The 24,963-nt window shown below is 39.0% G+C and overlaps 2 protein-coding genes across 2 annotated transcripts in view; one reads left to right on the forward strand and one right to left on the reverse strand.

Annotated features, from left to right (window-relative positions):
• Positions 1–15,159, reverse strand: part of LOC139739480 (dolichyl-diphosphooligosaccharide--protein glycosyltransferase subunit STT3A-like) — a 34,309-nt gene extending 19,150 nt beyond the window's left edge. The window contains exons 1-6 of the mRNA XM_071650084.1: positions 15,147–15,159; positions 7,404–7,553; positions 6,544–6,726; positions 5,210–5,355; positions 3,936–4,133; positions 834–1,025 (exon numbers count right to left, since the gene is read on the reverse strand). Coding sequence (XP_071506185.1) covers positions 834–1,025; positions 3,936–4,133; positions 5,210–5,355; positions 6,544–6,726; positions 7,404–7,512 — 828 coding nt within the window. The 5' untranslated portion in view covers positions 7,513–7,553; positions 15,147–15,159. The remainder of the gene's footprint in view (positions 1–833; positions 1,026–3,935; positions 4,134–5,209; positions 5,356–6,543; positions 6,727–7,403; positions 7,554–15,146) is intronic.
• An 8,663-nt stretch (positions 15,160–23,822) lies between these two features.
• Positions 23,823–24,963, forward strand: part of LOC139739474 (solute carrier family 12 member 8-like) — a 49,138-nt gene continuing 47,997 nt past the window's right edge. Inside the window, exon 1 of the mRNA XM_071650077.1 lies at positions 23,823–23,930. The gene's annotated coding sequence lies outside the window, so the exon portion shown is untranslated. The remainder of the gene's footprint in view (positions 23,931–24,963) is intronic.

Consider the following 24,963-nt stretch of genomic DNA (forward strand, 5'->3'; position numbering starts at 1 on the left):
ATGCACGGCATGTGTGTTGAAAGTGTTGGACAAACCAAACGCGCACACTGCCACGTTCACGGCGGCCATTTGCTACGACCCTTCCAATGGCACCATGAGTGATTTTGATAATACTGTGCAGAGAAATGTGATTTATAGTATACAAACGAAGGATTGAATCTTCATTTGTTTTGAATTTGTTGTAAATTGTGTATGTCAATATAGATAATACCAATCAGAAGCTTAATTGATTAAGATAGTGCATAATGGGTCTGAGGTAACAAGCATGATGTGATGAATTCAAACTCAAGTGTCATTGTTCAGAGTCGGCTGGTGTTTCTGACCCAGTTTGTGCAGTAACGTTGCGACTTTTGTACAGCAACAGGGTTGTGTATACTGTTCGCATACTTTAATTATTAGAGGGTCTTATTTTTGCTCAAAAAAATGAAACAAGGCAGGACAATGTTACAGGTATATTTATCCACTTATTTATATCCGCTTATCTATTACCTTTGGTAATGGAGTATTTAAGTAGTGTTTGGCTGGTGTCAGTGAGCGCTTGTCTCGTAGCAATATAACCCGAAACGTTATGATCTGACTGACGATATTTTCAGGATAGGTCCATTATATTGTGGCAAAAGGAGCAGGTTGTCAGTTTTCAGTGGTGATTCAGATCTTGATGAAATTTTCAGGACACGTAAAAAGTGGCAATACGAACTGGTCATCAGTTTTTGCTGGTGATTTGAATCATGTGTTCTACTAAAATTGCTGCATTCACTCAATCCACACATATATTTGGGTATCATTCCATGTCAAGACTTTCCCTGTATCAAACTCTATCACTGTGCACCCACCGCCATGTGCTCGCTAGACTGGACTGGCTGGAATCCAACGAAGGGGATCTGCATGGAGAGGATGGTACCCAGGCAGTAGACGGTGCAGTAGACCACGTAGATGCGGTGGGTGAAGCGTCCCGTGGCCATCAGGGCCAGGGTGTGCATCGGAATCAGGTTGATGAGGAAGACGTAACCTCCCCATGAGGAAACCTGTTGAATGGAAACCAAGGATAAAATGGTCATTTGTGTCCATGCATCACAAAACCAACAAAAAGTCACATGGCCTGATTTCACATGAGGACTCAAAAAAAGGTGAAAGGGTTAATCTTGAGTTTTTCATATTTTCTGAAGGGGCAATTCTTCCTATACAATATTTTCAAAGTTTGAGATCATAAAAATAATGGAAGTTGTGTTTTCAGCACTTTTTCTAGTTCAACAAGTTTTTTTGTTTTTGTTTTTGTTTTTGTTTTTTTTAAAGAATAGAGTGATTAGGTATGTCAAAGAGGCACCTTTTCATTTCTTAATCCGTTGAGGACGGGCTGACTTTGCTACAACACACATTTCCCATAGACACATGCCCGAGTACAGGCCTCGAATTTCACCAGTTTTAAGGACAGGCAATTTTTGGTTCTAGGGGCACTCTCTCTCAAAATTTTTAAGGGCAGCAAGGAAAAGTTGCAGAAAGCATCATGGTAATTTTGAGAGAGGCGTTGCGGCAAGTAGATAGGGCATTGCGGCAAATTGCCTTTTGCCTCCCGGGTAATTCGAGGCCTGCGAGTATGATCAGCGGGTTAAATATCCTTTGCACACTCTCCTCTATTGACTCTAAATACCTTTTGAAAGGATGATGGTCTTAATAGCTTTGAAAGATGGTATTGGTCATGGATAGAATGTGTAAGCAGGGCATGCTCAATTTCAGCTTAATCTGATAATCCCTTCATTGTTGTTACTACTACGGTTTATATCCTGTTTCTTGTCCCATTCATTGTTCATTGCACAGCCAGCATGGCTTCGTAAGATTAACTCCTTGAATAGACACTACACTTCAAAGCCTCTTTTCATACTACACAGTTTTCCACATTGTGGTTTTGTTTCGAATACTTAGATGGGTCATGTGGGACCATTTGAACTAAGTTATACATCATTTTAACACTTGAAGTCTGCTCTTTCAGTTAAAGGTACAGTTTACCTTTGGGAGCAGTGATTTAAAAAAAAAAATGTTTGAGAAATCACATTTGATGCATATGTGTAGGTAAAAATGTAAAAATGTAAAAATTTTGCAATAAAGCCTAAAATATAGGGAAATTCCACTATTTTTCTCAATAAAACCATAACTGTAGATGGTTTAGTCTGGAAACATTTTTATAATAACTATTGTTTGCATTTTTTATATTCACCAATACTTAACATTAATTACACTGATTCAAATTTTACATTGGTCGTTTCTGTCCCTAACTGACATTTCAGAACTATTTTGAAGCACTAAAGCTGGGTTTTTGTCTCATCTGCAAATAGTAAATTATGCCTTTAACGTCCAATCCATGTCTGACAACTTTTGGTTGGTTTTGTGATGCAGGGTTATATTTGAGAAAAAGCAGCAACAGGACTGCAGTTCCTGTAAGTCTTTTCCCACTGTCTCTGCATTGGGGATACAGTGCCTTGCCTAGGGGCACAACCACTGCAGCAACTGTAGCCTCATGATGAATAGTCTTTATATGTGACCCTGCACCACAAAACCAACAAAAAGTTGCCACACACGGATTTATTTTTTTATTCAAGGGCAGATTCTGAAAGAGCAGACTCTAAGCTTTAAAATGATGTATAATTCAATTAAAATGGACTCCTCTAACCTATCTAAATCTTGAAAAGAAAGCACATTCTCTGGAAAAGTGTGAACTGAGAAAAGAGGTTCCAAAGTACAGACCCTATTCAAGCACTTAATCTTTACCAAGCCGTGCTAGCTGGGCGACGAATGGGGCAAAGAACAGGATGAAAACCACCAGAGCAATAATGAAGGGATTATAGATTAAGCTGAAATTGAACAATGAAGAGATTATACGATTAAGCTGAAATTGAGCATGCTCTATCATTACATTCTGTCCTTGATTAATGCCAACTTTTAAAGCAGCATCCTTATCCTTTCTAAAGTTGAGAAGAAAGTGAAGAGTGTACAAAGAGTTTTCAAGAAATGAAAGAGGGCCTCTAAGACATACCTGAACACACAACTCCACCAAAAAGGGTTGTAGAAAAACTACCGAAAACTCACTTTCTCATTCATTTTATGGTCCCAAACTTACAAAGAGTGTGGAAAATTGCTCTTTCAAAAATAATGAAAATCTCAATTTTGATTTGGTTGACCCATTTCATCTTTTTTCAAGTTCTCACATGAAATTAGGGGGTGCGACTTTTTGTTGGTAGTGTGATGCACAGTCACATATATTTCTATCCAATGAGCTACAGTATCTCCTCATTGTTAGTGTACAAATGTTGCTTATAGATGGCTATCTATTATTACAGCAGCATCTTCAAAATTTCATCTACAAGGATGATCCCACTTCATTTCATAACATTTGTTTTTCTTCTTGATGACTCAAACTATACCAGGCATTATTATCAACCATACTTGACAAATACCAACTTAGCATGCCTCGATCCAAGCTCATTTTACAAGAGTTCAAATTTGGTAGCTCATCATCAAACACTGCAAGTCCCCACATGATTTACTGTAGATTATGGGACAGAGTATTCGTGATTTTAAAAATCAATACCTGGATACCACATCCAAAAGACAGCTTCGTATGGGGTAAAAGATATAATGCATCTGGTACCCTTACAGATGGAGACAAAGAAAAAAAAAATCACTGCTACACTCAAACTATACAAGACCATCTGCTATTAAACTTCAAAAGCGTTTCATCTTTCAGGAAACTTAAACTGCTGCCATTCCAGGGAATAATTTTCCTTGTATCGCATCGAAATTTGCTATGCATTTTTAGACAAACTAACTTTTGTGTAGCAGTTTTCCTTCATAGAAGTGTACAGGATACCATTTGAAATATTGTTCATCAGCTGAAATTGTTAATCAAATGAGAGTTGGCAAATTATTTCCTCCATTCTCACCATGTAAAAGTAGGCCAGGGAGCAGAGAGCTGCCCAAAAGATGGAGCCCGTCTTGACCGACTTGATCCACAGGGCGTAGGTCAGCAGCATGCAAAAGATGGCGATACCCTCGTTGTCATAGGAACCGGCAACTGAACGGGAGATGTAGCCAGGGACAATGGAGATCATGGCTGCGGCCACGAGACCAGCTCCAGTGTCCTGCAGAGTAAAGAAAAGTTGCTCTGGTTCATGCAAAAGCCTCACACAATGCTTGGCTGGCAGTGTATAACAGACTTAAAGGCTATGGCTTTACAGTTTGTGCTCTAGTACATAAGTTTCATTTATATCTATTTCACTTGCCAAGAAGGGCATTCAGGCAGATGCCCATTACTTTCAACAGGGAAGCGCCCATTCACACACTTTCGTGCATTTTAACTACCCTTGGCTAGCTGACAATTGGTAAAGACTACCCTGCATTTTACCTATTGCCATTACCAAGCTCTTTAACCAAGGTTATCACTATAAGCAAACTACGACTTTATGCCTCACTTAACCCATCGAGGACGAGTCCCTAGTATACTCAGGCTAGTGTCTATGGGAAATGTATGTTGTAGCAAAATCAGCTCGTCCTCAACGGGTTAAAGTTCTGGTATTGGCTGTCACTGAAAATTGTAACTCAGTTGCAGCTAATTGACTGTTCATATTTGAACTGACATCCCTCTGTTTTAATCAAATGAAGAAGGCTCATTTAATCAAATAAAGGCGGCTAACTTTCTGCACACATAATATCAAGTGCAAGACAGAAGCACATATCATATCAGCAAAATCAATTTACATACTAATAGGAGCATTTCACAGAACTTCTCATTTCTTTGAAATATAACTCGTCCCAGAGGGCAGTATCAGACTGTACTTTGTGATCAGCACAACATTGAAATGTAATTGCTTGTGTATAACACTAGTAGATGTGAAGAAAAGTCTAAGTATACATATTTAAGTTCAGATATTGATTGAGATCTTCCCTTCCTTGAAAGTGCAAATCCTTCATCTTGGGTACATAAAGATTGTGAGAACATCTTGGTCTATCTGCGGCTCAAAATGCCTGCGAAAAACCACGGTCTCACAATTCAAAAGTAAATTTCGCTGGACAGTTTGCTACAATTCTCGGATCCTCGATATGCAAGGACATTGGCTTTCTCCCCCACAACAATCGTGACTGGAGAATGAAAATTAACTATACAAAATGAACAAATTGATGAGTGAAAAAAAAAAGGAAACGTATCATAGCTGCAAACCTTGAGCTCCTTGGTGAGGTGGTACGTCACGATGGTGGTCAGCGAGGAGAACAGCGGGGCCAGGAACACGCACACGTTCCTGACGTCGATGGAGATGTGCAGGAAATTCATGACATGGTAGATGACGGCGGATGTCAACATCAGACCTGTGTATCATAGGTAGCACAAAGATGTGATCATTATGTGTTGCATGTACGAGTGCTTGATATATATCCCTTTCACGAATATGCATTGCTCATATTGGTATGCTCATGGATGTTCGTGATGACTTTTAATGCACCATGGCGAGTGAGTCCCACACATGTGAGTACTGTGCATAGTATACCATTTCAGTAATATGTTGTAATTTATGGATGTTTCTTTTCCTACAGCCAATTATCAAGGCATTTAATTCAACTGCTCCCTTCCATTATGTTCCATAAGTGAAAATTCACTTAGTTGTTGCTAGTTAGGGCAAGCCTCCGGCAAGCTTTGTGGTTGTTAAGGGCAACTTTTTGAACAAAGCATGCATAAAGTCTGAATACATTACAGAACTGGTCTTTTCTACTACCTGACTTTACAGTTGCAACACCTCCGTTAATTCCTTGTACTTTACCTGGTGCAAATTAGATTCTGTTTGACAGACCGGAGATGACGAGGCAGTCCGCAATTTCTTAATATGAAATGATGTAAACGTGTACAATTTTTCAGATATGATCAATTGTAGTCAAGAACAAATTCATTGAATTGTCAATGTGGGGGTTTTCTCCTATATGATTGATTATGGTAGATGATTGATATGAATGAAAAATACCTGTTACAAGATCTTTATATATTCTACTAGCATTGGTGTCTCTCAAAAATAAGGACACCTGACAAGGGCTTGAAAATAGCAGTAGCCAGTTCGCAGCATTACGCTAGCAATTCCATATTACAAATCATCAGGTTACGAGGGTGTTCTGACCGCAAACTCACTTTCTCATCTGGCATGAAAAACTTGTAGTGACCTGTCTCATGTTCAAACAAATCTTATAAAATGCTTTGATTCTGTAATCTACACAATTACATCCTTAAGACAAACAGAAGAATTCACCAGTACTGGAAAAACATCTGGATAATGCTTGTTTATTACAACTCACAATCTATGAATGTCCTTCAAAGATAACATGTGTGATAAAATGTATAGTGGTCACACATTATCACATCCATGAAATTAAATCAGTAGTCCTACATAGGCCGTTATTTATCGAACACAGCTTCATCTGCAACTGAAACATTTGATAGTGCACATTGCACAGAATATGAACTCCTCTTTGATCAATGCTGTTATTTCAAGAAGCAGAGGCCCTACTCACCTGGATAGATCGTTCCACCAATGATACGGCCTAGGGGGTACCACGCCCTATCATCAAACCAGTTGTGGAAGCGGTAGAAGCCCTCTTCCGCCAGGAAGCGGGTAGTGCGGTAGTTGAAGTAGGGATCGAACTCGTGAATGACGCTCTCAAAGCGCAGGACAGAGAACAGACGTGTTGAGAAGGCTGTTTGAAAGAAAATCATTATCGAAAACTCAATGCAACTTGTTCTTGTATCATCATCATCATCATGAAGAAAAGCAGGGGTACATACTGTACTTCACTACTGTACATGGTATCAATGTTACCAGTTGAAATGCAATTGCTGCACTCTATCTCTCATTCTTCCAAGACCATTCTGTCAAGATTTGTGGAATAAAATCAATCCACATTTTGTCAAGATTTGTGGAACAAAATCAATCCTCATATTTCATAACACAATAATTCAATGTGAGAACAGAAAATGACATGGGAAGAGAGGTTCAAAACTTCCCTGAACTATTACACACTGATATGAGTTCATTATCACAAACATAATGCATGACCTATACTAAATCCTTGTTCTCAAGAACTCAAAATGAATCCTCAGTAGGACCAATGGTATGACATCAATATGACATGCTCAACAACAAACTCAAAGGAATACATTTCAAACAGGCAAGCATGGAAAACATTACACTTCCAACAGACAAAGTCATAGTTGCTGCATAGCTTCCTATGTAGCTTTATTAAAACCCATCACTTTTAGGATGAGCCTTACACACAAATCATTAATTATATCAACTTACAGTTAGTAGTGTATACCCAAGGATATTGTTAGTGTAAGAAAAGATATCAAGAAATGAAGTTGTTCCAAGGCTTACACAGAATCATGCAGAAGACCAGGATGAATAGTTTCAGGAGTGTTTCCTGCTTCTCGTACGACATCCTGCCCAAGAACTGGGGGACGTAGGATGAAGACCCGGTCTTCATGGTGGCTGTGGAACCTGAGTTTCTTGGCTACGCTGGAAAACCTGCAAATAGCGAGAAACAAATTATCAATGTGTTAGACTCATTCCAACATCATGAGGCTCAACGATAGGGAAAGCACAACAATCTGGACATTGCTTGCACACACAACCCTGTCATGTACTTTGCCATCTCAATTCTCACTATTGCATACAACATGAAGAGCTCATGTGGCAGAGGCACTACTGTAAAAGGAGGAATGTTTGCGTGCATTTTAATTTCACGAATTTTCGTCAGCTCCAATTCGCGAAAATTTCATACCGCGAATATATCATGTCTTACAGTATTTAATTTCTGTAACAATGTCTCGACAATGGTATGCCAGTGCACTTCATGATGGCTCAATCAACTGTACATGAAAAGTCCAAAACTGTACAAGGAAAAACAAACATGGTGCACCATCTCTTGAGCTGTATACACTGCCTACTTTGATGTAGGTTCCTACATTTACAAGTATACATCCCTCAAGTAAAAGTTCAGTGGCCAGTATGGTACAGAATTTGTACATGACTGCCCTAACAGCAGAATTGTCTACTAACACTAGCCTAGAGCCAGGCTATACATAAGTTTGTTGTAAACTTCAGTGTAATTTGAGAGCTAATCATGCACATGGAAGGATTCGAGAAAAAAAAAAGGGGATGTACAAAATTGCATTAGACTTCAGAGAACTACGCCTACAAGCCCTAGACAGAGCCTAGACACAGACTTCACTTCTATTGTTACAAGTTTAAGTTATTCCATTTGTTGCAGAAATTTTGCAAAAATTAGTCTTGCTGGGAGCATATTGTTCTAAGTTTCAGTCTACAATTCAAGCCACATGTAACTGAGCAGTTCAGTTCAAAGCCAGGGGATTCAAGCGTCTGTACACCGAGCCTACGTCAACTTGGTTTTGTTGGACCATGTTCTTTCGTCAACTTCGATTACAAGTATAACTCGACCATGTATGGCCAGCAGAAGCAGGTTAGAGCAGTGCCAGTGGCGTATGTGCAGCACTGCACTGCTTTGCTACTGTCAACATGACCAGCATTAATAATAGCAACGAGTCAAGAAAAATAAGAAAAAAAGAAGAAATTTTAGAGTATTATAAGTCAACCTGAGCTGAAGCTGAGCCTGAGCCGATGAAGGACTGTTGAACCAACAAATGTAGAAACGTCCACAAACATGACAAATGTAGAAACTCTCACTAATGTAGAACATCAATCATCAGCACTGAAATTTTAAAACAGCACCCACAAATGTAGAAACTCCCACTATGCACTAGACCTCTACTCGTAATATAATGTAGTTAACGCAGCAGCATGCATCAACCACGCCACAAATGGCGACTACAAAAATTTATAGACCCCAGGGTCTGATCTCTAATTTAGGAGGTCTATAGCGACTTGGTCTAGTTCCTCTTTCATCTAACAAAAGGAGTCTGAAACTCCTAACGTTACTTAGAATTATAAATCTTGTGGAAGAAAGCCCAGCCCAACTGCCAAGCTGTGCTTTTTTTCTTCTTTTTTTAGTTTTAAATCTATTCTTACTTATATTTTATGCTATATTGACTCCTACCGATCATTGCAAGAGGACCTGACTGGTGTAGAAAAATGGTCATTAACCTGGCAACTCCCTCTTAACTCTCAGAAATGTGAAACCCTTCACATTGGGTATAACAACCTACAATGTTCCTATTCAATTGAGAATGTTACATTTGATGATGTCAACTGTGAAAAGGACCTGGGTGTTTTGATTGATAGCGAGCTCAACTTTCGCCAACACATCTCCTCATCTATCCAGAAGGCTAACCAAATGTTGGCCTTAATAAACATGCTTTCATTAACGTCAGACCTGATATTTTCCTGCCACTGTACAAGGCTTTGGTCCGACCACATTTGGAATATTGCAGTGTCGTATGGAAACGCAGGTTTATTACAGATGACAGAAGGATCGAAGCTGTTCAGCGCAGAACAACCAAACTGTTTCCTGGACTCAGCACCCTTTCTTACAGAGAGAGACTTGTGAAGCTTAATCTTTACTTGTTGCATTACCGGAGGGAAAGAGGGGATGGACATGATCCAGGTCTTCAAAATACTACATGGTATAGACATCTAGACAGAATCAACCCACAGTCCTTCTTTGTACAATCACAGTAGACGCTCTATCGTGGAACGAGAGGCCATCCTTTCATATTATTTGCCACCCATTGTCATTTGAACATGCGCAGCAACTGTTTTAGCAAAAGAGTCATCCAGACATGGACCAGTTTGCCTACATCATCACTTGTGACATCCACTAGCTTCTTGCAAACACCATTTAGACACATTCTGGTCAGACAAACATTTTGAAATTGTCCGACATCCACGCCCCGCCCACGCTTGATATCGGGGACGTTACAGACTGTTGTGTACTCGTGTTACCAAGCGCTGACGACCGGGAGACTTGACAGGACCTACCTACACTCCCATACAGATAGATGATGATGATGATGATCATGATTACTTACTTAGCACGCTTAGTACCGCCGCACTGAACGCGAACGCCACACAGACCACACTGTGGTCTGTGCACTGCTTAACCGCAGCAGCGACCCCATACGGACAAATACGTACCGTAAAGGGGTCGCACAGCAAACCTATCCTGTCACGGAAGCACCTGATATGGCTAAGCATTTACGTGACCAGAGAACAAAATAGAGGGTTTTATACCGAAATTAGTGGCCTTACTCTTAGATAAGATACTTACAATCACGGCAGGCGAAGTCGATTTACAATATGATCTGTTTTGAGAGCCCTGTGAAAGAGTTTATCCGAGGTTTTTATAGTCCTACCGCATTTCGTATTGTAGTATGACTTACACAGCGCATGCGCTAATATGGATAAAACGTAGCACATACTGTAATACGCAATGTATGCGTGTGGAAAAAAACCGGACGGCTCGCTGAGAACTGAAATGAATATTCATGAGACGTAACAAATAGAATGCATGCTGGGCGATGATTTACTATCGGGCCTACCGGCACTTATTTATTTCGTTTTTAAAGCGCATTTCGAATGTGTGGTTCATTATTTATTTGCAATAAAGGAAGTGCACACATAATGAACATCTGGAGATGTGAAGGATTAAGAAAATAATAGGTGATTTTCATGATAGAGGGTATGTTTTGTTTTGTTTTTTATTTTTTTCCCCAGTCTGCAGAGGAAATGCCCCAGATGTCTCATCTATGTAGATCAAGTTTCCTTTCACACTGTACATTATAGTTTTATTAAATGTTGTACATTCACAATGGGCTCCACTCACAAGCTCTGCTTCTTGGGGACTCATATTCAATAGTTGAGAATTGTTTGATTATTTATTGAGAGACCTCCCCCCCCCCCCCCCCCAAGACTTCTATCGCATGAGAGGAGATCCTTCCTGTCTTTCTTTTTCTGTCAGGCTTGTCACTTTCTGTTTGATTGTGTGTATGTGTGTGTGTGTGTCCGTGTGCGTGTGTGTTTCATAATTATTGTGTGTAACAAGTTGGAAGAATTGGAAGCTAAATTTCTATGTACTGTGACATACAGATAAATAAAATTGACTCTTGAGTATTCATTCATTTTCATTCATTCATTCATTCATTCATTCATTCATAGCAATGGGACAAGAAGTGTCTTCTGAAAATTTTTGAAATTTCAAATGTCATAACTTCCTTATTTTTTATCCGATTTTTATCATTCTTGCACTGTTCTGCTGGATTTTTTTTATCATTGTCGTGAAATTGATAAAATTTTAGATTGGCTTTCATCTTAAAGGCATAATGGATTGGTTAATGAAAAACTAGAAATTAACCCTTTCAGATCCATCCACATGGTCATTGGGATTGTATTCCATTGCTCCCCATGGCTTTTTTTTTTTAATGTTGTCTTGCTTGATCAATACCCTTTTAAGCCTTATACATACGTGTATGTACAATACTGCTGAAATGCATGCCGGTATTCCCCAACGCGTTTACATCGTTCGTTTGCTTGCGATCGGTGGTCATGCCATCAGACAAGGAGTATGTATTCGTAGAGGCGCACGCATTTCTGTGGTCATTTCACTCATGCCTTTTTTTAACCCATGATCCGATCCCGGCTTTGCAGCAGCGTGGCAGATGACATGATAGAACGAGTTTACTTGTGCAGATTTTTAGAAAAATTGAAAAAATTACAGCAGTATAAAGATCTGATTGCGTTTGTTTTCATTTCATTCCTTCAGAATGGTCTCATAATGAAGATAGGCACAAAAGGGATAACGAAATTTGTCCTGTTGTTTACCTTTCAAGAACGCATGCACAAAATGTGACGAGAAAAAAAAAATCATAAAATCATCACAGTCCCGTTGAAATTTGCGGAAACAGTAGGCGCGAAAAGGATCTTGAATTCGGTCCTGCATGCCATGTTGGTTATCAAAAACGCATGCACAAATGCGAAGAAATTATCGGGAAAAAAACTATGTACTTTCAATCCTTCTTGTGCGTGCATCACAACAGATTACAGCCGAAAGAATTCACGAAATCATCGCAATCCTGCTGATATCTGAGGTATAGAAATAGGCGCAAAAAAATCGTGATATTCGAATAGTGCGAAGAGATTATTGGGGGAAAAATAAAAGACACATTTTCAACCCCTTCTGGTGGTGCATCATAAAGATTACAGCCGAATATCAAATCATGGCAATCCCGTTGAAATTTGAGGAAACGATAGGCGCAAGAAGGATATCGAATTCGGCCCTGAATACTGTCTTTCAAAAAACGCATGAATAATTCCGAAGAGATTTTCGGGAGAAAAATAAAGAATGTTTTTTCAACCCTTCTGGTGTGTGCATCACAAAAGATTAGAGCCGAAATAATTCATAAAATCACCGCGATGCCGTTAAAGTTTGAGGAGACAATATAGGCGCAAAACGAATCATAAATTCGGCCGTGAATACCTTCTAATCCGAGAGGACGCGCATTTACGAAATGTGGGAGAGAATATCGGTAAAAAGTATAAAAGGACACATTTTCAACCCCTTTTGGTGTGTGCAAAGTAAAAGATTACAGCCGTAGGAATTCATGAAATCGTCACAATCCCGCTGATATTAAATTGATAGGCGCAAACAGGATCATGAATTCGGCCGTGTTATGATCTTTCAAGAACGCATTTACGAAATTCGAAGATTTTATCGGGGAAAAATAAAGAACACATTTTCAACCCCTCTTGGCACGTGAATCATTAAGATTATAGCCGAATAATAATCCATGAAATCATGGCAATCCCGTTGAAATTTGAGGAAACAATAGGCGCAAAAAGGATCGTGAATTTGGCCCTGCATGCTGTGTATCTTTCAAAAACGCATACCGCATGCACAAATTCGGGAGAAAAATAAGACACATTTTAAACCTCTTTTGGCGCGTGCATTATAAAAATTACAGCCGAAATGATTCATGAAATCATCACAATCCCCTTGAAGTTTGAGGAGAACAAGAGGTGCAAAAAGAATCATGAATTCGGCCGTATCATTTCTTCTAATCCGAGAGGACGCATTTACGAAATGCGAAAAGATTACCGGAGCAAAATAAAGGGTGCATTGTCAACAATTCTGGTGTGTTCATCACAACAGATTACATCCGAACAGTGATCCGAAGTAAAGTTCATGAAATCGTCACAATCCCACTGACATTTGAGTTAGAAATAAGCGCAAAAAGAATCGTGAATTTGACCCTGATGCCGTATGCTGCCGTATATACCTTTCAAGAGCGCATGCACAAATGCGAAAAGATTATCGGGAGAAAAAAGAACCCCTTCTGGCACGTGCATCAGAAAATACTATACAGCAAAAATAATTCATATAATCATTACAATCCAGCTGAGCACTAAAAATGTGAAAAGCGCAGAACTTAAGTAACGCGTGTTACTCTACGTGCGCCGATGTTGACAAAAAGTCACAAACGCATTTGATACAATCTGATTTTGTTCATAATCATTTAACACTTTGATTCACAAACATTCAATTCTTTTAAAATGGTTCTATACACGAAGAAGAGATAGGAGTACAAAGCATTGCAAATTCGACCCTGCAGTGTACTTTCAAGAACGCCAAGATACGGGAAGAAATTTTCGGAGGAAAGTTAAAAACCGCATTTCAGTCCCTTCTTTTTTTCTTTTTTTTTTACTTCCTTTTCGTATCAACAAATCAATTCACAAATGATTCCTTTTTGTTCCTTCTCAAGAAAATGATCCGTAAACAAGGCACTTGAGTTTACAAAATGTTTATTTGCAAAATGTATTTTTTTTTTGGGGGGGGGTAATATTATTGTCGACAAAAACATGAAAATAAATTTGCAAGCCAGTTAATGCTTTTTCAGGTTGTTGTTGACCAGTAAATTTTCTGTTCCGACCAGTACAAAAATGGAGAGGAAAAATGGATATTTACTGATCCGACAGAGACAGGTTGGACCGGCAGAAAAAAAAAAAAAAAATGGGTTAGTGTGCAGCCCTGCTTTATCCAACTTCCAAGATTTGGTGATGAAACCAAAGCAAGCACTCTTGCCAAACTCAGTTGGCAACATTAGGAAGGTGTCATTCTGTTTCACTGCGTTCTTGATAATTTCTATTTGCTCCACTTTGAACTTAATTCTTTTTGCATCCTCCTCTACTTCACTTAGAGCATCTTTGAACTCCATGATACCTATCGTATTGGTACGAACAAGTGTCCTTTATTAAATGAGACCGAGAACCAAATACGAGCAACATTGTACATTATGGCAGATGACGTAAAATATGAATATTCATTTGCGCATGCGCAGATCAGTATATTTGCGTGATACGTTCAAAACGGCGAACGGACAGTATCTCGACTAGACGGTCTCAAAGATGACTATTTATCTTGTTTTCGGAGGTAATGGTGAGAAATACATAGTCGTTTCTGTTGTTCAACAATAATGGTTTTATATCATGTGGCTTTTCGTTGCGAATCCAAGTGTCCTTTTGAGCGGTGAGTTGTTTACGTGTTGCAGTGCATTTGAGTGCTTCCTAAAATTGCATGGGTTGCTTCGGGGCGCTGTTACTGTGTTACAGCGCCCCGCGACGGGGTTATGCACTGCTGTGCCTGTGCCTGTGTTTTGTGAGGCTGAAATCACGAGTTGTAATAGACGTCTAGTATACTCAACAGCAAAGCTGCTGTAGTATTAATAGTACAGATATTCGTGGGATAACCAAGGAGGTGGGAAGAGACTACATTCCCCATACCTCTCTGCCTCTCGGGTTTAACAAACAAGGACCTCGTCACCACACCGCAGCTCACGCACGCATACGCGCCTCACATAACAGGCAAAGGCCATCGGCCATGGCCACGACACACCACCATACATCCTGCTGCCTACGTGGCCCTCTGCCCTGGCCGCGAAGTTGTCGCGGTCGCTCGAATGAAAGTTTCATAACTTGGTACGAATTTGTACGTAAATATAACATACCACAGACAGTAAGTTGCATAATGAACGATCTGATTATATTTCACCGCTATTCCTTGCACTAAAACTTTATTTAATTATTCATGAAACCGCAAATAGGAGAAAAACTAACGAAAATTCATGATTTACATTGACAGGAGTCACGTACCTTTCGCAGGGACCGTGGAGAGAGAATCTTATCAGTTGCGTTGCCGATATACATGGAAGAATTCAGATTGATTTGGAAAATATTTTCCAGGTAGTGAAGCAATAAAGGAATGATTGAATGTAAAAAAAATAATTAGATGAAAAGTATATTTTTAAAGCTAATATTTTCATTTTTTTTGATAAATACGACGGCTAAATCAAATTTCTAACATAATGACATTGAGCCTTGGGATCACTCAACCAATGATACAACAATGGCTTCAACACACAGAACTATGCATGTGGGTCTATGGTTGCGCGCACATCTACTTTACTTCCTAGTACACTGTACTACTACTAGTACGATCCCCTCAGTGCTAGTGACCAGACGCCGTTTTTTTTTACAGCGACTGGGCATGGGCTGTGAAGTTACAGTGCTAGTAGACTTCCGTGGGCACTGTGCATAAAGGTCACTCACGTAGGAACGGTTTCTTGTACAGTCGTCTCTGCTTTAATCGGGTAGTGTCGATCAGCGCTTCTCTTATCCGATTAATAGACGGAGTAGAGCCTAATAGGGCCTATGCATGGCCTCTACCCGATTGACCGGATCGAGAATACCTTTCTTTAGTACTGCATGTCACATACTGTACACTACAAACTAATTAAGCACCAATCTGAATCACATACACACCATTATTACCATGGTATTGCCACTTTAGAGCCACTGACAGCTCGTCTACAGTCGCACTTGTAACAGATTTCGCTTTCGTATTATTAAGGCTGTTCCAGAACCGCGGGCCAGTGAAAACAAATGTATTTTGGGCGAGAATTGTACATAGTAATGGTAAATCATATTCATTGGAACGTCGAGTATAGGATATTGTGTGTCGCATCATTGCGTCGAAAGATTTGATCAAATATATGTGGTAAACTTTTATTATTATGTTTCAACATAAATTTATTGACCCAACTGAAATAAATATTAAATAATTTGATATCTTTGATAATTTATTATCACAAAATAAATTATCAGTATGAGCACGCGGATTTAAGTTAAAGATTACTCGCAACGACTTTTTTTTTGTGCAATAATATTTTTTTCCCCAAAAGGAATAGATGTTTGTTGCCCCACACTAAAATTCCATAATCCAAATACGGTAAAGAGAAAACTGGAGTAAAGCATAGTAAATGTGGAAGATGGTAAACAATATTTTAGTCTATTTATCATACCTTTATTTTGTGAAATTGTTTTACAGAGAACATTGACATGATCTCTCCATGTAAGTTTATTGTCAACACAAATACCAAGAAATTTTATACTATTGACTTGAGGCCTCCATCCATTTCAAGCTTAATCACTTATGATGGTGGTCTCCTGCATTCAATTATCTATGTTGTTCACTGAAAAATACTGTATATTTTATTTTATGTTTCTGTGTATCTACATTGCTCAATGCAATCACCTATGTGTATCTATTTATGTACTGTTATCGATTGATTTCACCGCACTTGTTATTCTTTGTCTTTGTACTTTTTGAAGTTTGCATTCAAATTGCATCTGATTGAATGCAGAAATAAAAGCAAACAAACAAACAAACAAGACTTGTTCAAGAAGAATATTATCGATAAATATGCCCCAGGCAGTAATTCTATTGAATTACTGAAAATTATAAATTTGGATTTAGCAACATTAAGCGAAAGTTTATTAGCCTTAATCCAATGTGAAACTTTTATCAATTCTGAATTCAGGGTATGTAGAAGAGGTTTAGGATGGGCAAAAAAAAAAGATTAGAATCATCTGCAAACAGGATAAACGATGATATTTTCGAAGATCTGTGAAAATCATTAATATGAATTATAAAGAGCAGTGGGCCTAATAAACTACCTTGTGAAACACCACAATTAATAGCTATAATAACATCTAAGAATTTGTGTTGTTAAAAGTCACAAATTGTTTTCTGTTAGATAGGTACACTCTTAAAACATCCGGGTCAAAACTTACTCGGAAAGGGTCCGTTGGGGTCACACCCCGTTCCGGGTCAGAAATGACAAGAAAGAATGGGGTCAGATATGATCCCATTCAGAGTCATGAATTGGGTCAGGGTGACCCCATTCTCATGGGTCTTCATGACCAAATTCCAAGTCATTTTTGGCCCGGAACGGGGTGTGACCCCAACGGACAAGGTTCCTGGTTAGTTCTGACCCGGATTTTTTTTTTTTTTTTAAGAGTCCTGAACCAATACAAGGCCTTCCCACGAATTCCATAATGATATAATTTGCTGAGTAGTATTTAATGATTGATAGTGTCGAAGGCCTTGGAGAAGTCCGGGGAGATCATTATGACAAAACCTATATTTAATGCTTGTGTTGTATTTTCTACAAACGAACGTAAATAGAGCATGTGATGTGCTATAGTTTTCACGAAAACTAAATTGTGAATCAGTTCAGATATATGATTTGCTTGGCAAAATCTAAATGTTCTAACATGCATTTGTATATAATTCTTTCTAAAACCTTTAACATACTTTCAAGAGAGTAAAGAAATGGGCCTGTAATTATTAACATCACTTTTATCCCCCTTTTTAAACACTGTATTACGGGGCAACCTTAGCTATTTTCATATTGTCGGGTACAACACCAGTCGAGATATAGATGAATTAAAACTGTGGACAAGGGGATCAACGACATAAACAATAACATTTTTCAGAAAACAGTTATTGATACCATATTATAAAAACCAGAACTTTTCTTATCATAATAAAGGTCACATACAATTTTGAAAACTTCTTCTCTAGTTGAGTTGATACAAAGAATAATTGGGGTTAGACGCACCTAAGATGTCATTGAATGTTTTTTTTTTTTTTTTTTTGCGTCGGTTGAACATTCCGAGCTGAATCTTTACCAACTGAACGTAGAAATACTCATTGAAAGTTTCAGCTATATCAATTGACTTCTCACTGATAACATTACCCCATCTTATTTTTGAAACTTAAGAAGTATTTCCAGATATATTCATAATAACTTTCCATGTATTTCTCATATCATGCTTGAATAAATCAAGCTGATTTGTATATTTCCTTTTTTGTATTCGAAGAACATGTAAGAATATTTGTGTAATACATGACACCGTGAATCGGAGAAAAATGAAATTATTATTGGATACATTGTTTGTCTTGGTGCAATTGAAGACCTGAATATAAGAACGACCCAAGTCCAGTTTTTGGCCAAATTCAGTTTGACATGGGAAATTGTAGCTTATGATGCATGGACTCATCTTGTGTAATGATAAATCCTAATTACCCCCGGAAGTGCCTGAAATGAATGAGTTAAATCTTATATGAATGTAAGAATGAAGGACTTGGGTCATTCTTACATTCATATTATAGCGCCCTCTCTCATCCTTCTCTCATCTCTATAGCAGAATGGATCATGTATAATATACATGATATTGGGTCGTTCTTTGAATCATATTATGATTCAAAGAACGACCCAAGTCCATGATTCAAAGAACGACCCAAGTCCATTACACAAAATGGCCTCTCCACAATTAATGTAAATGTTAATTGTCATAATAATGTATCAAGAGTTTGTTCGCAAAAACCGATAAGTCCATATTTGCCAAATGGAGATATTTGCGATTAAAGGTCAAGAAAAATAAAGAGAATAATAAGAAATTTTTTGCTTCTTTTGACCATAACTTCAAAAATGTACCTTTAAATGTAGTGACCAATATATTATTTAAAAGGTTTTATTTTGTACTTTATGACAGAGACCGTACTTCAAAATCTTCAAAAATGGACTTTCGATTTTTGCGAACAAACTCTTCATACGTTCTAATTTGTATATACAATGTTGCCTTCCCATCACAGCTAAATAGAATATTATTGGACAAATAAAAAGACATGAAGTTTTTTTAAGTTTACTCGAAATGGTCTTCCATGGACTTGGGTCGTTCTTATATTCAGATACTCAATTATATAATAGGTCCCTCTGGAAAAAAAAGAAAAAAATCACACACACACACACACACACACACACACACATGACTCGAAAATAATAATGTAATGATTTCTTATTCCCGTTTTGACTTGCTTGTGTATTGTGATTGTAGTTTTTTATTATGCAGCGGTCGTATAGTCGTACAATGACATGTCAACAAAAGATTTCCTCGCTCATTGCACATGCACTCTTCGGATATCTTTTCCCCTCACCAATAATCCATGTACAACAATAGTTGTACAACAATGTACAACAATTCTTTGCTTGTTAGCTGATGAAACCCGGAAAAGTATAAAGTGCCCCCCCCCCCCCCCCACTTTTGAAAACGTGGCGCCTGCCGGCCATTTTCCTTTCTATAATTCCGAAAAATATACCGAAACTCGTCCAGCACGCCTGATACTTGTGACGTCATTCTCAGCAAGCAAAAACAAACTAAGTCCTAGAATGACATTTAGCTGGGATAAACGCCATACCAATATATAAAGTGAACTTGAAGCTTTTCCGTGTCATTTGAATGATCTGCCTTAAAGGGGAAATCCAGTCCAAATATAAGTTAATCTGGTAACAAAGAGTAAAATATTACGAGTTCGACGGTATAAATTTGATCGAAATTGGATGAAAAATAAGGAAGTTATGACACTAAATTCGAAGTTTCGCTATTTTTTTATTTTTTTATTTATTTATTTATTTTTTTTTTTTGGGGGGGGGGCAGTTCTTGAACAGTCAATATGAATATGCAAATGGAAAAGTGAGCATGTCATTCCCTCACAACTTATATCATATAGCTTGTACATAAATTCTTGAAATTTCCAGTTTTTCTTTCAAACGCAATATGCCCGAGGCTCAAATCCTCAAAGATATATCTAATTGATCCATTCTGAAGTTATTCAACCAGGAATAACGTCATTTTTCAGACTTCAATGACAGAAACATTAAATTTTCGTCATTTTTTTTTTTTGTACACGATCATAGGAAAATTGTGAGGGTAGGAAAAGTTAGCTCACTCATCCCCATGGTGATTTCATACCCATTCTATTTATTTTTTTTTTTTGGGGGGGGGGCAGTTCTTGAACAGTCAATATGAATATGCAAATGGAAAAGTGAGCATGTCATTCCCTCACAACTTATATCATATAGCTTGTACATAAATTCTTGAAATTTCCAGTTTTTCTTTCAAACGCAATATGCCCGAGGCTCAAATCCTCAAAGATATATCTAATTGATCCATTCTGAAGTTATTCAACCAGGAATAACGTCATTTTTCAGACTTCAATGACAGAAACATTAAATTTTCGTCATTTTTTTTTTGTACACGATCATAGGAAAATTGTGAGGGTAGGAAAAGTTAGCTCACTCATCCCCATGTTGATTTCATACCCATTCTGTACAAGAATTGTTTTAGGAAAAATCATCAAAACTTCAAAATTTCATATAACTTTTTTATTTTTCGTCCGATTTCAGTCAATTTTTTCCCTTTGAATTCGTAAAATTTTACTCTTTTTATTAAACCAATTGCTTGGAATATAGATTTCCTCTTAAAAAATCATCATTGGTAACAACAATCTTTCAATAGAAGGTAAATTAATTTCAAGTCTCTCATGCACTTGCCCGTCCCGAGAAATATCAGTTATAGCTTGGCCTTGCTACCGTTAAAAGTCCTGTATTCTGGTGGTTTGCTGTTCATGCACATTTACCATCTCTAGACAGGCTTCTCAAACTATTAATAAAGAATGTGAAGGCCCTTGCATTCTAAATGTATTCTAAATGCCTTTCCAGTAATGGTTTCTAAACTGGACACATAGCCAAGTAGCGTTATCTGTGCCACCATTTATTTCGAAGAATATCACAATAATTAGCGTAAACCGAAGCACAATTACAAACGTGCACTTCTTTAGTAGCAATGAATGCACTTATGGTTTGTGTTTTATTAGCTGTGACACGTTGTCTGCTGCTGTTAGATTGGTCCATTGATGATGACGTCTGTTAAACCTTCGCCGAATCATCAATTTTCAAGACTTAGACATCCGAAGTGCTTGCTTTGCCGCAGGCAGCGTATGGAATTTCTTTTTGCTTTTGTTGCATTCCTCGTTGTGGAATGAGCAAAATTCTCACATTATTTTGTTCTTTCCAAGATTCTAGTATGAACAAAGCCTATAAATTTGTGTGAAATTGTAAGTTTATTTGAAAGTTCACGCTAAGACGGAACCGCGAAAAAAGTAAAATAGCGCCCCCATATTATGATCACTGCAGAGTAGCTCTCTACATCGTGAATAAATGGAGCTGACGCAAGCCAAGAACCGACCGTGTGAACTCAGACGACAGAGTGATCAATCGCGTCGATTTTGAGCAAGTTTGCACATGCGCAGAACAGTTTTCCCCTCTGACAATCCCTCTAAAAAGTTATGAATGCTTTCAAAGATTCGGTGACTCTATATTGCTGGATAAGAAGACTACTAGTATAGGGCTTATACAAGGGCATTGAATGACAGGCGATAATCCAGGGCCGGCGGAGCGTTTTCAAAAAAAAAAAAAAGGGGGGGGGGGGGGGTTTGGAGACTTCCGGGTTTCATGAGCTAACAAGCAAGAGAGAGAGAGAAAAAAAGGTCTTCAGCTCATCTTCCTCCTTCCACTTCCACGTTTCTTCAGCTGACAAGAGTAGCTCTCTACATCGTGAATATGGAGCTGACGCACGGTATAGCCAAGAACCGACCGTGTGAACTCAGACGACAGAGGTCAGTGATCAATCGCGTCGATTTTGAGCAAGTTTGCACATGCGCAGAACAGTTTTCCCTTCTGACAATCCGTTTAGAAGTAATGAATGCTTTCAAAGAGTCGGTGACACTCCTTTGCTGGATAAGAAGACTACTAGTATAGGGCTTACAGTGTAAGGGCATTGAATGACAGGCGATGGGGGGGGGGGGGGACTTCATGTCCGAGCTAACACACACACAGCACACACAAAAAGGAGTGGGGCGCAAAAATATAATCTTAACGCGCTCACACTTAAAAATCTCTATCTATTTCTTTTTAGTGCCACTTACGTACTTACTATTGGGTTAAAAAAGTAGCGGGCCCAAAGTCATGACACCTTAAGTATTCCTTTGTTATCTATGGTGCACAAAAAAGTGGGGGGGGGGGGAGGGCGAGGCCCCCCCCCTCCCGCCCGCCCCCGTTCCGCCGGCCATGATGATAACAGCAACAGCAACATTCATGACGTCAGTAAATTCATAAGGAGAATTCAATAAATCTATTTTCCGTGAAACTCACTGCTCCCATCGGCCTTGTCACTGACATCATGTGGCAATGTCATTCCCCCTGTCGCTCGTTCATGAAGCTTGAAAAGTGAATAATGTTGCATTTTCTTCATATTTTCTTTATTGTAGGGCTAGTAATCTCCCTATTCAGCGATATTAGCACTGAAACTCTAAGAATTCGTAACTTTTGAATCGATAACCGGGCCAAACTTCCTTAAACTTTTATTGATCACGGCGTTCTTCTAACATTGTTACTTTCACTCAATCAACATTGTTATTTGGGTCTTTTCTTTCCTTGCAGCCACATGCGTGCTACTTAACATGCCTCCTCCTGCAGAGATGACTGGGACTCTTGAAGGCCGCATTCACACGTGCAAATATAGCGGGATAGCGAGTGCGCTCCAAACTCGACTTTTTTTTTTTCTTTTTTTTTTCTTTTTTTTTTTTAAATTTGCAACCGTTCACACCTACAGAAATATTATGGCCGCTATGTTACCAATCAACAGATTGATATTAATATTGTTCTTGTGCCTCACAGCAGTGGCGGATCGGGGGGGGGGGGGGGGAGGGGGTTGGCGCTCCGCCGTGCGCTCGCTCCCTTAAATTTTTCTAAAAACAAAAGACATAAAATAAAAAATGAACAGGGGTGCTTGCCCCCCCCCCCCACGTTTATTTTCGATTGTAGTTGCGCCAGAATATTGAAGCCTTTTTTTTTTTGGGGGGGGGGGGTTGCTTGCTTGTGTATGTCAGAGATGACACCCAGAAGAAACGGCACGGGAGCCCCCCCCCCTTTTTTTTTGTCAGCTGATCAAACCCGGAACTGTGGCACAAGAAATATTTTTGTTTGCGCCCCCCCCCCCCCCGGTACGGAATTCTTGGATCCGCCCTTGTACTGTGGTGGAGCGCGTGATCTATAAGCACCCTTGTTCTAAGCACCCCCGGAGTTTCTTCAGAATTGAAACTTCAGAATTGAAATTAGAACGTCTAGGCGGATATTTATATACCACGGCATTTTCTGTGGAAAATTATGAGAATAGAAGAGATGTATCTAGAGCTTTCGTGGTATTTCGTTCCGTTTTACCGAATGCCTTTACCCATATCATATCCAACTTTACCCGGATATAAAACTTACACGCATCGGAGCTGTTTATTCAAGTTTACAACTCGGTTCTTATACGTCAAGAATTGAACGGACTACCCGATTAATTAGTGGTCTCCAATTATGCGGAGACTACTGTATCACAGCCCGTCTTCTTGGGGGCAGGCAAAGATTGATTGATTCCTCGCACGGCCCGTCTCTAAAATTACTCCAGTGCGAAAACTCACTGCGTGTGTTTGCTTGACGTTACGTACGCACATCGTACGTACTCGTATACTGTATGCGCGCTCGCTATGCGCTGCATGCTACGCATAAAGCATCGAAGAATAATATTGGATGCGGGCTTCCTCGGGCCAGAATGACGAGAGGTCGGTGAAACTGTTAATTACAGTCTATATGCCGCAGTAAATTCAACTTCAAATAGATGATTATGCGGCCAGTCTGTATATAAAAGGTAAGACATAAATTTTGGGTCTTTCAGTTCATCCTGGTATGAATGAATTCGTGTCATCTGTTTTGTGCTGATGATATCGCCATCATCCATGATAGTACAGTAGCTGTATGGTATTGGTACAGTATAGTGTGGAATGGGATCCCATGAGATGGAGTAGGTGATGCGCTCTGCCAGTACCCTGCTGCTTGACAATCGGTGTCACCGGCACCGCGCGCTCGCGCTGTCCGTCCATCTTATTCTTATTAGGTGATCCGAGTATCCTTCGGATCACCTTCTGTATCTGTACGGATTCTTTCTTCTTCTTTGTTTCTTTATTTCTCCGCAAAAGTTGTGCAGAGGTTAGCTCAGAAAGTCCGCTGCCTATCAATTTCAAAATTATACCATGTATGCATCATGTCCCAAAGACGACAAATCTAATGTATCATTGTGATCAGTCGACCGTGACGTCACTATGACGTCATTATATGAAAACACATTCTCAATAATATCTCATTAATGGAATGAAACTTTCCAATGAAATTTACGTCACACATATTTCATATTATGCGCATTCTACTCATGTTCTCAAAATTCATATTTTCTCTTAAAACGTGCGCGTACGCGCGCGTTGAAATATTTGTATGCTCAAATCGAGCTTAAATTTTTTTTGCACACGTTTCAGACCATTTGGAGCATTTTTTGAAAAATTGAAAAAATCGGACGGACGCGTACGCGCGCGCGCATATACGCACGCACAGCTCATGTGCAATTGAAATTTCCAGTTTTTTCACTTTGATCGGATGTCTGAAATGTTAAGGAATATTTATACCAAGTTTCAAATCAATGCGACTCAATATGACGTCATACGGGCCCGTCAAAGTTGAAATTCCGCGCGCGCGTCAATGGCGATATACAGTGCAACTATGCCAAAAAACTGCTAATTTTAAATTCGATTTCACTCGTCAGGATGGACGGTGACCCCCCATTTTCTTTACATATTTTAAAACCTGATGAGTTGTACATGTCATTTCATGGGGTGGCAATGCTGACAAAA

The sequence above is a fragment of the Diadema antillarum genome, unplaced genomic scaffold, assembly GCF_040938485.1.
Source record: "Diadema antillarum isolate AM-2024a unplaced genomic scaffold, OU_Dant_1.0 seq00000799_RagTag, whole genome shotgun sequence".
Taxonomy (NCBI): domain Eukaryota; kingdom Metazoa; phylum Echinodermata; class Echinoidea; order Diadematoida; family Diadematidae; genus Diadema; species Diadema antillarum.